Raw genomic sequence first — 13,986 nt, forward strand, 5'->3', positions numbered from 1 at the left:
GGAAAAAAGTCTGGCTTATTTCTCATCTGTGCGCATATCATTTTGAATAGTTAAGATATTTATATTATTTTGCTTTTTAAAAAAATTTAATGCTATACTCATCTATTCACCAAACTTTTTGGGGAGCACACTTTATGTGTAGAATGTAAAGAGAAAATATGTTAAAAAACAAACAAAAAACACTAGAGATTTGGCCCCTGCCCTCACAGAATTTCCATCAAATAATTTTAAAATAATGTGAGAAGTTGAGGGTGTAGTTCAGTGGTAGAATACTTGCCCAGCATATGTCATATTCTGTGGCTATGTAATAATTTGAATAACCATTTCTTATTCTTGGATATTTTGGGTCACATCCAATTTTTACTATTACAAATATGCTATAATGAACATCTTTTGACATTAGAAAAATGACTTTCCAGAAATACTGTACCAATTTTTATTCCTATTAGAAACAAATGACAATGTTCAGCAACTAATATCTCAGCATTAATCATTACTAACTTGATAAGAAAAATAGCAAAACACTTCCTAACAATAGTCGTACTTTCTAATCCCACTGCATCCTTTCTCCACTCAGCTGCATCTATCTAAGCAGTTTAAAACACAGAATTGCCACATAAATGCCCCAATTGGGATTTGTCCAGTAGGAGGCAGTGGTACCAATACATCTGCCTCAGTTTTTCATGTTAATATAGAGAAAGAAAACGGAGAATACATACATTTAACTTTATAAACATTTTTAAACAATGATATAAATACATGAATAATAATTAAGAACCTTGAGAAGTGAAAATAAATAATATTTGTTGAACCAAATTTGTTATCTATTTTGCACAAAATCCATTGCTAGGAAATAAAAATTAAGATAAAGTAAAGCTAAACAAAAAATTTCTCTCCTTAGAAATCATAACTACTTCAAATTTAAGTGTTCCTTCTAGCTCATTGTTCAGTTTAAATTTCAAAAGTGAGGATTTACACGAGGTTATGGAAATAAAATTCTTCTAAAAGTAAAATTAGTAGAAATTAGCATCCATACTAAATAATGTAACATTTATTTGCTAACCTACCTCTTGCCCATCCTCAAGAATAATAGCTCCAGCCTGATCCACCACTTCAAAAATCATCACTGAGCAGAGCTCTCTCCTTACAGACATGGTCATGTTGGCAAAAGCAGGAAGCTGGTGCATAAATTCAAGTAATTGTTCTATAAAAAACAAATTTCAGGATGATACATTAAAAGAGAATAAAATCTAGACTTCAATATCCAATTCCATAACTGACTTGTGAATTTATGCTGCTAGAGTAGAGAAAGCCAGATTACAAAGACCATTGACTGAAAAAAATATCAGTTATTTACTTTACATGTATATTCAGATTCATACATAAAATATGGGCATATGGAAAGATATCAGAATTTATAACCCCTAGAGAAAACAATGAACTCAAAGTGAGATAAAGCTGGAAAGCTTAACTAATTTGCCTAGCCTGAGATGCCATTGTATTTCGGATTAGTGATGCCCTTAGACCTATCAGATTAGTGAAAAAAGTCTTTTTTTCTAATCTTATTGGCTAGGGATTTTTCTTTCTTTTTTTAAATGTAACTCATCAATGCCAATAAATAACTGTTAGGAGTAACAAATGTGTAATATAGTTCAAGATTTGTCAAAGCAATTATGTAGTACAATAAAGGCTGATGGGTTCCTCAGTCATTTTTTAGTATACAGACACATGAACAATAAAGATAAATACAAGGGAGAAACAGACTGGGGGTGGCGGCACATGCCTATAATCCCAGCTATTCAGGAAACAGAGGCATGAGGATCATGAGGACATGAGGACAGCTTGGGTAACTTAATAAGATCATGTTTCAAAGAAATAAGAAGACTGGGGATATGGCTCAGTGGCAGAGTGCTTGTCTCACATGTGGAAGACCCTGGCTTCAATTCTCAGTATGGCAGGGGATTAAAAGAAAAAAAAAAAAAAAAAAAAAAAGAAGCGTGGAAAGCAGTGACTTGGATCATGATTTGTGACTGCCTGTGTTTTCTCTGACCTGTACCTTTGTACAGGTCAAGATTGCTCAGTTGCTATGGTGACACCTGGCTTGAAGAAACTGTGCAAAGGCATGGAGTTATATCAGTCTGGACCTTGAGCTCAGGCACCAGCTCCCAGGGATACAGAACTCTGAGCATAATAAGATAACACAAATGTCTCCCCCAGTGCTGTGTCCTTTAGTTTGCCTGCTTTGCAGAAACCTTCCCACAAATAAACTTTTGATAATAAAACCTATATAATAAATGTGCTGAGCTACCTCTGGGTCACTGTTACTCTATCAGAAGATGGTGTCCCACTTGGTACAACTTTCTATGTGTTTGTCTGTCTTTTCTCAATCCCTTAACGCCCCTTGCCAGTTTCTGAATTAATGGCTCTAGCAGAGAGGTAGTGGCAAAGAAGGAAGAAAGAAAAAAGGAGAAACACAGATAGTCACCCAGAGGCTTTAACAGAAATAACCATAAGGAGCTCTATGCTCACAGATGTTTGGAAATACTTACATTTCAATTTCTAAAAAACTCTGAAGACCGCGTAGCATGTAATTCTTTACCATTAAAATGCACTTTCAGGCTGGGGATGTACTCAGAAGTGCTTGCCTAAGTATGTTTGAGGATTTGATACTCAACATTGCAAAAGACAAAAACAAAAACACCTTCTCCATGACAATACTTCCAGTTTCTGACCAGATAATGTTCATATTAAATAATATATCTTTGGAATGGTAATGAATGTTCAAATATTTTGATCTTTACTGATATAAATTTTGGCTGTTATTAGCAAGAGCATCTTCTGATTTGAACAGCAATAAGACTAGTATAAAAAGAAAATCTATGAGAAAATGTTGATTGAATCCTAACAATATATACTTGACGTTGAGTAATCCTTTGTTCCTCAAAGATAACATCAACATATTTAATATTCAACTTGCCAACTAATAATGTACTAAATAATTCTTTAATAAATTACAGAGGAATATGCATTAAGTTTTACCCAAAAATTTAAGCTAGGAAAATAAAAATATGATTCTTGAAAAATTTTAAGAAGCTAATTCACAAACTTTGGACATTATTATTCTGTTTTAAATACATATGGATATGAGTTTAATGAAATTAAATTTTTGCTTTACAAACTGTGTCAGCTAATCTCAAAGATGGTTCTCAATGATCCAAGCCTCCAGATATCCATTGTTCTTTTATAGTTCCCTGAATTTCTGATTCATAAAAATTATGAAAGAATAAATGTACACTGCTTTAAGGCATTAAGTTTTCAGAGTACTTTGTTAAGAAACACTAGGAAACTATATGAACAGATGTATTTCTTACCAATGTCATCATCAGTTTTGTCTGCAGGTTCTTTTTCAAGACATTCTCGAACAAGATCTCGCCCCTGCAATGGATCTGTTCTATCAATCTCTTCCTCTTCTTCTTCTTCATCCTCAGAATCAACAGGTCCTTCTGGAAGACGTGTTAAATCTACATCTCCTACTTCACTCTCTGTAGCCTACAGAAAGAAATTTTAATCATTTATCATTTTATATTAAAATATTGTATATCACAGTCTGAAATAACTCAAACTTGTGTCCTTACCAAATATTAAAATGAATTTAGGCAACAATGCATGCTGTGTTAAGATTACAATGAAATGACGCTTATTTATAAAAGGTTTCTTTGTGTCTCAAATACATGTTTATCTTTCCGTAGTAAGATATCCAGGTGATAAATCTGAGCCAGGAAGTATAAAATGGTTAAGATATTCAAAGATCACTAAATATATTGTTTTCCAGAAAACACTTGCTTTTTTTTTTTTTTATTAAACTCAAAGGTTTCTAAAACATGAAGTATGAGAAAGAGAAAGTTTAACAACAATGACTTTACAAGTAATATATTCTTTCATCATAGGTGCTAGATGGTAGGTGATCATGTAAATTCAAAACAAAAGTCTGAGCCAGGCATGATGGCCCAGTGGCTTGGGATAATTCTCTGGGGCAGAAATATCACAAGTTCAATGCCAGCCCCAGCATTGAGACTCTTGTTTATAAATAAAAAATATAAAAAGGGTTGGGGATTCGGCTAAGTGCCCATGGGTTCAATCCCAGGTACAAAATAAAAACAAAAGCAAAAATAACAACAAAACAAAATAAAATACCAAAACACATACACACACAAGCCCCAAACCAAAACCATATAAAACCAAAAGTTTGAAACAAGGTAGAATAGTACTGCTAAAATAGGCTCATCTTAAAAGATGGATACTCCTTGTTTTCCATTGCCTTATCACTAGATCTAACAGTGTGAAAAGAGCTGAGATTATTCTAATTAATCTTTAAAATGAATTCAACAACCACAACTTTGGTAATATATTATGTCATATATCTCTAAAAGAACCAGCAATTTTTACAAAAGTATAAATTAAGTGTAATGCACAAAAAGTAATGAAGATGTGTTTTAAAAAATACAACCATTCTGAAGTGGATTATTAGGCAATATTTCTGAATATTACACTCTTGATTCATATTATATATGAAAAAGCATGAATGTTAAAGCAGTTACAGAAAAAATGAATTGGACACAGGAATTCTATATAACAAAAAAAGACTCAAGTGTGAGTATATTAATAAAGACTATGGAAGTTTCACCCAAACAGTTGTCTCATCTCCTATTTTGAACATTTACTGTATTGTCTGTCCCGAGGAAGCTCTCTTTTTTGGCAACTGCTGTTTCCATCTTAAATTTCAAGATTCTAGTGGCTATAGTGCCTTATTTCCTCACTATTGTAAGCTGAGGTATAAAGAAATTTTTCTCTGGATTTTAGTAATTGGAGTTATATGTAAAGCATCCTTTCTTCTCTAGTTGCTCACCTGAAGACAACAGTATACTGCCTAATAAAGCCACATGAAAATGCCTATCATTAATACATTCCGCTGGCGTGTATTTTTTTTTTTCCAAATCGGTTTTTTTTCCCCAGGTCTTTAATTCTTTATTTATTTATTTTTAGTCATACATGACAACAGAATGAATTTTGACATATAATACATACATGTAATGTACATACATCAATCATATTGTCAATTCTATTCTGCTGCCCATTCCTATCCTCCTACTCCTCCCCTTCTCTCCCATCCTTTCTCTCTATCCAATCTAAAGTGACACACTTTTTTTTCCTTTTTCTCATTACAACATCATATATGTATTCTGTATAATAATGAGGTTCTCCTTCCATCTTCTGTGCAATTCCCCTTCTCCCTCTTTTTCCCTCCCACCTCTCTTCCCTATTTAGTGGTAGTCTTCTTCTCATGCTCTTCTTCCCTATCCCATTTTGAGTCACCCCCCCCCTTATATCAGAGAAGACATTCGGCATTTGTTTTTTAGGGATTGGCTAACTTCACTTAGCATAATCTGCTCTAATGCCATCCATTTGCCTGCAAATGCCATGATCTTGTTATTTTTTTAGTGCTGAGGCGTGTATTAAAAAAAAAAAAAAGAAATGCCTGTCACGGGAGAAAATGGAACCAATAGGTAGAGAAGGAGCAGGGGAATGGGAAGGAGGATACTGAGCAAGAGGCAGAAAGATTCAGAATAACAAAACAACAGGTATTAAACATGCAGGCAGAGAAAAAGCACAACATGGGGCTGGGGTTGTAGCTCAGTTACCTCATGTATGAAGCACTGGGTTTGATCCTCAACACCACAAAAAAATAAGTAAAATAAAGGTCCATCAACATCTAAAAAATACACACACACACACACACACACACACACACACACACACACGAGAGAGGGCAGGGAGATATTGTGTCCATCTACAACTAAAAATATATTTTTTTAAAAGAGCATGACATGTGCAGCAACAGCACCTGTGACAAGTGTCCCAAAGAAAAGAGGGAGGACAAACAAGCCAGCCACAGGACGCCAAATGACTAGAGCCAGACAAATGAGGCCAACATTCTTGCAGGTATCCAGGCTCCCTGAGGCTAAAGCTGCCACTGATTTCTCTGTGGGTAAATAAACTATCCTTCTGTTAACTCAAGTTAGGGCTCTGATACTTGCAAATGAGAGTCTTGTTTACATTTGTGCACAGCTTTAAGTAATAGCTGGTAAACAATCCAAATAAAATACCTAATTTCAGATCTTAAAGATTAAACAAGCTGGCTTTCAACAAACTTCTATGGTCTAAACGTCTGTGGCACTTTGAATTTTTGTTCTATTTTGTTTTGTTTATAGTGCTAGTGATAGAATCCAAGGTCGTGTACATGCTACATAAGTGTTTGACCACTGAGGTATATATATTCCTAGAGCCCCTAAAATTCTTATGTTTAAATCCCTATCCCCAAGATGGTAGTATTAGAAGGTGGGACCTATGAAGAGATTAAGTTATGAAGAAAGTGATTAGGTCATTGGAACCCTATGAATGTTTAGTTTAGTACCCTTAAGAAAAAGGCCAGATGGATACAGTAGTGTTCTGCAATCCCACCAACACAGGAGGCTGGGGCAAGAGGATGGCAAATTCAAGGCCAGCCCAGCAACTTAAATAAGACCTGGTCTCCAAATAAAAAAGGGTTGGGATGTAGCTCAATGGTAAAGCATCCCTGGGTTCAATCCCTAGTACCAAAATAAATAAATAAAATAAGATAAAATAAATAAAATCGCCCAGAGGACACAGTTAGATGGTGTCTATCTAGAAAGAGGGCCTTTATGAGATGGCAAATGAACTACAAAAAGGGTTTAATCAGATGACAAATCTGTTGGCAACCTGATCTTCGACTTTCCAGCTTCTAAAACTAAGAAATAAATTCCAGTGTTTTATAAGTCACCTAGTCTACCTGAAAGCATCATACAGGGACAATCCCATGTTATAACTAAATACTATGCTCATAAGGAGAATTGGGTGTACTCAATAAGAAAGTGTGTGAACTATGAGTTTAAAACAAAAAACAAAAACTTCACAATTTAAACGGGGGGGGGGGGGGGAGCTCCTCTCCAAATTTTATTTTTAAATTCATAAACAGAATTTGAGAGAATAATATGATAATATCAAGAGCTAGTATAAAACATATGAGTTCTACTTTTTTTTAAAGGTAGGATATACAGCAGATTAAGACACGGCCTTTCAACCTCTTTATCCTAGCACCTGGGATACAGTAAGCCCTAAGAAAGACTATGATAAGTAAAATAAGCTCAGGGTAGGAAAAGTATATTGGTGATAGAACTAAAAATACAAGTATTAAAATTATCGTATTTTTCCTTTTCTGTCATATGAATGTGTCTGTGTATATGTGTGCATATAATTTGGTGTTGTAGACAGTCTGAGGTAATTTGCTGGTGACTTGGCCTTTCCCAAATGAACTATCAGAGAATATTTTTCCTGTTTACATCTGGATAAACATGTAGCTATCACAGGTTGAAATTAAGAGAGTTATACAAACTTGCAAAAACCACATTTTCAAATTTACAGTAAGTATAAAGTTAGAACCTCACACTTTCAGTTCTGCTTTTTTCTGTATTCTCATTTTTAGTATTTTATTTAACCTCTTTCATGGATCATTTGGCCCATATAAGGGTTTCTCTTTGGATTTCTGGTCAGGACAAGAATCCTGTGAAATTAATCTTTCATAATTATATAGTGTAGGCTGGTCCATTTCATAATCTCTGTAACAGGACAGGCAGGAAAAGTAAGGGCTCCTCTGCCCTGTATAATAAAACATTAGCAGATTTATTCTGCATTTTCCTCAGAACCAATGTTGGCTGGTTTCTACTTTCATTAAAACAAAACAAAACAAAAAAACAATTCTAGATTAATTTCTAAGTGCCAAAACTGTGCTTGACTCAAGCATGAAATATAAGTTAGTAAGATATCAACTCTGCTCTCTATAAATTCACTCTTGTAATGCAAAATGTCAAGTTTACAATTAACTTAAAAAAAACAAAAAGTATAGTAGGAAAGTGGTATGACACAGAGAAAAACTGCTGTGTATTCCAAGGAGATAGAGACAAAAATGAAAATGTCATCAAGGCAGAGCTATATCATGAGAAAAATATGACTACAAAGTACAAGTGCAGGAAAAAGCAAAAATTTTCAGGGAATAGCATCTTCATCTGCCATGAAGCTGAATCTAGAATGTATAAATAGGGGAATACTGGAATATAAAACCAAACTGCAAACTGTGGCGAGAGGTGAAAGATCTGAATTTATAATGAAGAGTGTAAATCAGGTAATGGTGGGAACTAAACACATTTTATTTATTTTTTAAATATTTTTTAGTTTTCGGCGGACACAACATCTTTGTTTGTATGTGGTGCTGAGGATCGAACCCGGGCCGCACGCATGCCAGGCGAGCGCGCTACCGCTTGAGCCACATCCCCAGCCCCCACTTTTTATTTTTTTTAATTGATTTAAAAAAATAAATGATAGCAGAATGCATTACAATTCTTATTACACATATATAGCACAATTTTTCATATCTCTGCTTGTATATAATGTATACAAAGTATGTTCACTCCAATTCGTATCTTCATACATGTACTTTGGATAATGATGTCCATCATATCATATTCCACCATCCTTGCTAACTCCCTGCCCGGCCCCATCTGCCCTATCTAGAGTTCATCTTTTCCTCCCATGCTCCCTCTCTTTACCCCACTATGAATCAGCTTTCTTATATCAGAGAAAACATTTGGCATTTGTTTTTTGGAATTGGCTAACTTCATTTAGCATTATCATCTCCAATGCCATCAATTTACCTGCAAATGCCATGATTTTATTCTCTTTTATTGCGGAGTAATATTCCATTGTGTACATATGCCACATTTTTTTTTTATCCATTCACCTACTGAAGGGCATCTAGGTTGGTTCCACATTTTAGCTATTGTGAATTGTGCTGCTATGAACATTGATGTGGCTGTGTCCCTGTAATATGCTGTTTTAAGTCCTTTGGGTATAGACCGAGGAGGGGAATAGCTGGGTCAAATGGTGGTTTCATTCCCAGTTTTCCAAAGAATCTCCATACTGCTTTCCATATTGGCTGCACCAATTTGCAGTCCCACCATCAATGTATGAGTGTACCTTTTCCCTCACATCCTCACCAACATTTATTGTTGTTTCTTCATAACAGCTGCCATTCTGACTGAAGTGAGATGATATTTTAGAGTAGTTTTGATTTGCATTTCTCTAAATGCTAGAGATGATGAGCAATTTTTTCATAAATTTGTTGATTGATTGTATATCCTCTTCTGAGAAGTGTCTGTTCAGGTCCTTGGCCCATTTATTGATTGGGTTATTTATTTTTCTTTTTGGTGCTTAGCTTTTTGAGTTCTTTACATACCCTAGACATTAGTGCTCTATCTGATGTGTGAGGGGTAAAAATTTGCTCCCAAGAATGGCATTACTCATAGAAATAGAAAAAGCAACATGAAATTCATCTGGAAAAATAAGAGACCCAGAATACCTAAAGCAATCCTTAGCAGAAAGAGTGAAGCAGGTGGCATCACTAAACCAGACCTCAAACTATACTACAGAGCAATGGTAATAAAAACGGCATGGTATTGGCATCAAAGAAGACTGGTAGACCAATGGTACAAAATACAGGATACAGAGACTACCCCACAAGAATACAATTATCTTATATTAGACATGCATTGGAAAAATGATAGCCTCTTCAACAAATGGTCCTAGGAAAATTGGAAATCCATATGCAACAAAATGAAATTAAATCCCTATCTCTCATCATGCACAAAACTCAACTCAAAAGTGGATCAAGGACCCAGGAATTAAACCAGAGACTCTGTGTCTAATAGAAGAAAAAGTAGGTCCTAATCTTCATCATATGGGATTAAGCCCCAACTTCCTTAATAGGACTCCTATAAGAGCAAGAATTAAAACCAAGAATCAATAAATGGGATGGATTTCTTCTCTAAACACTTTTTAAATATAGAAGTGATGTGATTCAAATATTCTTGCAAATTAAACAGGACTTGAAAAAATGGGAGTAGCCAAACAAATTAAAAAAAAAAAAAAAGATACCCGTGGAAAAGTGACAGTCTTGTTTGACAAGACTGTCAGTAGAGTTATAAATTAAGGAATTGTGTTATTGTCATAACAAAGTTTTAGGAACACATTTATTTTCCACATAGAAACTAAGGCTATTTAAGAATGAGTTAATGAAAAGACAAACTCTTTTCTTCAAGAGTCAGTATTTCACAATTTTCCTGCTATTGAAAAAGGATTGATATAGAGAAAAAGAAATCTAGAAAGAAGTATTTCTTTTAGAGAACTCTGATAATGCATAGAATATTTCATCCAAGAATAACCCAACATCCTAACCTACTTTCAGCCAAACGTTATAAGCTAATCTGATTTTATAAACATATTCACTGAAACAATTCCTTGCGTCCCACCCCCCAAACTGTGGTAAATAACTTTCTCTGAGAGCCAAGAGTTTCTATTTTTAAATAATAAGACATAAAAACTCTGAAGAAGGAAATGAATAGGATGCTAGGGATGTAGCTCAGTAGAAATGCATAGATTTTTAGCCACGTATTTGGCAATATAAAATGGTATAAACAGTTTTCCTGCTAAGAGTTACTGTTAGGTGCTCCAGACAATTAAACTATTGCTCTTTAAGGTACTGGCAATACACATTTGTAATCAAGTATATTCAGTTTTCTAAGTATTGCCAATGTAGATAATTTCTTTTACCCTTTAGTAATTAATCCTTTCTCTTTTCTCAAAAATTTTCAACTTGTATTTTTAACAATACACTCTTTATATCCTCCTTAAGATTTGTCAAAAACAGAAATAACAATGTTCCCTTAAGAAACATAATAAAAACTACCCACAAACCTACCACCAATAAGAAAACACTGGTAATGATGTCAATTGATGCTCTTGAATTCAGTGTACATTCTATGTATAAGTATATAGACGTGTGTATTTTTTAGATTTGTAGTGGTTTTTTGTTCCCTTCTGTTTTTATATGGTGGCTTGTTTTTGTTTTAACCTTTATGGCATTTCTTTCAGTACTGCCCTGAGTGTAACAGTTTGAGAATTTTTACTTTCTTTGGCTACTCTTAAAGATTTTACATTTTTGCATTTTGATTTAGCACTGTTAGGAGACAAACTATATGTGCCTTGACCAGACAAACTCCATTTTACCCTGAGCCTCCATTTCATATTTTAAAAAAACAAAAACAAAAAACCCCCACCAAAACCAAAATCCCCACTTCTCCAATGAGAAAACCCTGCCTCTGCCATCCTGCTTTGCACACCCTGTTTAACATCACATAATGGTTGAAAAATGTTTATTTTTATATAATGTAAGATAGTCTCCTTTTAGTCCCCATTTTTATTGGGGAATGTGCTGTTCCCTGAAATCTGATCCACTTCGTATCTTGTATGGTTTTGACTTACTAGAAGATTGTGGCTTTGGATATAAAAGAGATGCCCAAATTCTGAAGGGTGTCAAGGGGTACACGGGTGACCTGCTTGCAGCCTCCTGTCCTTCTGGTGAAACAAAAGTTCCATGTCTTGCTTCAAGACTGATTCTGTGATTTATTTCAAACATGTCACAACAGCACTACCATAATTTTCTCCTTTAAATTTCTGAGTTCCTTTTTATACAATTTTAATTTCTATTCGCTTTACCTGTTCAGTCTCCCTAAATTCATTAAAACTTACTTTTATTTTATTGGTTAATCTGAAAGTTTCATTGCATCATGTTTTTTAAAACCATATGATTTCATTTATATGCCTTTCTAGAAAATACAAAAACTATTAGGGGAAAAAAAAGATTGGTGGTTGCTGGGGGTTATGGATCAGGAGGGGGGACAAAAAGGCATAGTGTTCTTTCTTAGGTAATGGAAGTGATCTGTCTTCATATAGGTTGTAATAAAGGAGGGTAAATTACATGTTAATTTCATTCAACACCAAGTCATCTTGGTTCTGATTATTATGTATGTTTCATGTAATTAACATGTAATGTTTTATGTTTTATAATCTATGACATCAACCACCACTGGACTTCAGGACATAAAAACTCATACCTAGGGAACTGTTCCTAACATCTTACATTAAATAAAATCTCACAGACATTCCACTATCAGGATCATGAAACACTGCACTGATTTGAACCTAATTTGGATTTAACCTCAGCAGGGTTTTGTGAGGATTCTCTCTGTGTATGGGTCTTTCCAGAGCCCCTCTTTCTATTACACAATCACTGAAAATCTCAGTAAGTTTAAAAGTTTCTATTGGGGTTTTAAGAATGGGAAAGTCTGCAAATTTACTAATTTTGTATGTAATTCACGTTATATAATAATAGTCTTTACAATTCATAAACAACTGTAAATTTCTTCATGACTTATAGTTAGTAGACTTATACAACTAAATATCAACCTTTTTATAAGTTTGAGCTCAGGGGTTTCAAAAAACTTTTCTTACTTTCTTTTTTAACCAAAGCATTATATATTAAGATAGATTTGCCTGGATTAAAAAAAAATGAGAGAGAATGCTACAGTCATATATTACTAAACTATACTTACTAAATCCTTCTCAAAATATAGATCATCTTCTTAATTATACTTATGAATTTGAAACAGTATATAAAACATACTTTTGCAAAGACCTTATGCTTGAATTTCATATTCTATTAAAAGATACATGACCATCTAAGGCATAGGCACAGAGTATTTTGCAGAATAAAAACGCTATATGCACAGCACACAATCCTAAGATATTACCTGATAGATATCAGATAAACTGCTGCTCCCAGAATCACTGGCAATGCTACAACCAGACTGACTAGAAGACACATGAGTCACCTGTGGATGAGGGTTGTCTGTGAGGTGCATCTTGGTAAGATCAGCTGGAAGCTGAAGAAGAAAAATAATTTTAGTTATTCTAAATGTCAAACTTTATGTTTTTAGGAGATTTTAATATAATGTCACTTTTGCAGCACATTTTCATTTTATGTACATTACTGTACAACTTCATTTTTAACCTAAATTTTTCATTCTTACTAAAAATCTTTTAAATAGTAACAAGCAGATGGCACTTTCTAAAATGATTAGGCAAACCTAACAGAGTAGCAGAGAACGATTTTCAAAAGAGATTGCCATTACTAACGGTATTTCAAAGGACAAACCTCACCCCTTTTTACCACCAAATAAAAATATCAGCTATTCCCATTGTAAAGCGTAGGAATACTATTAAAACACACACACACACACACACACACACACACACACACACGGGGATGTGGCTCAAGCGGTAGCGCGCTCGCCTGGCATGCGTGCGGGCGCTGGGTTCGATCCTCAGCACCACATACAAATAAAGATGTTGTGTCCGCTGAAAACTAAAAAAAAAAATAAATATTAAAAAATTCTCTCTCTTTAAAAAAAAAAAAAAAGAACATCTTATACTGTAATCAAATACAGCCAAAGAAAAGGGGTAAACCAAACAGGGAGAGTTCATCTTCCCATGTGCTACTGCCACCTATTAGTATTTTATTTACAGTGTCTTCTCACTGAGTTGCTTAGCATCTCACTTTTGCTGAGGCCAGCTTTGAACTCTCGATCTTCCTGTCTTAGACTCCCAAGCTGGTGGGATTACAGGCATGTGCCACTGCACCTGGCCAGGATAAGAGATGTTATAACACTATAAGACTTCCAAGTAAGAAAACAAAGAGAAGAAGTAAGAAGACTAAGGAGAAGAAAGTCATTCATACAAGTGATACCAGAGTAATAAACCAAAGCCAGAACGAGTCTGGAAATAGGTTTGGTAATGCTTATAATGTATTGACTGATATTCATTTCACGACTTCCTAAAAAGCAGGTCATTATTATTATTCCTACTTTATGATAAAGAAAGCAGGCAGTAAAATTACATAATTTCCCAATTTCACCCTCAAGAAGTAGTGGATTAGGATTCAAACCCAGTCCTATTTGA

The 13,986-nt window shown here is 34.5% G+C and overlaps 1 protein-coding gene across 9 annotated transcripts in view; it reads right to left on the minus strand.

Moving 5' to 3' along the window:
* The window catches only part of RAPGEF6 (Rap guanine nucleotide exchange factor 6), a 213,992-nt gene that overhangs the window by 80,527 nt on the left and 119,479 nt on the right, over window positions 1–13,986 (minus strand). For all 9 annotated transcript variants that reach the window (XM_081279815.1, XM_081279813.1, XM_081279814.1 and 6 more), the window contains 3 exons: window positions 12,780–12,911; window positions 3,372–3,549; window positions 1,068–1,204 (listed from right to left, as the gene is read on the minus strand). In XM_081279815.1, coding sequence (XP_081135941.1) covers window positions 1,068–1,204; window positions 3,372–3,549; window positions 12,780–12,911 — 447 coding nt within the window. The remainder of the gene's footprint in view (window positions 1–1,067; window positions 1,205–3,371; window positions 3,550–12,779; window positions 12,912–13,986) is intronic.

The sequence above is a fragment of the Spermophilus citellus genome (assembly GCF_964194105.1).
Source record: "Spermophilus citellus genome assembly, chromosome: 1".
Lineage (NCBI taxonomy): Eukaryota > Metazoa > Chordata > Mammalia > Rodentia > Sciuridae > Spermophilus > Spermophilus citellus.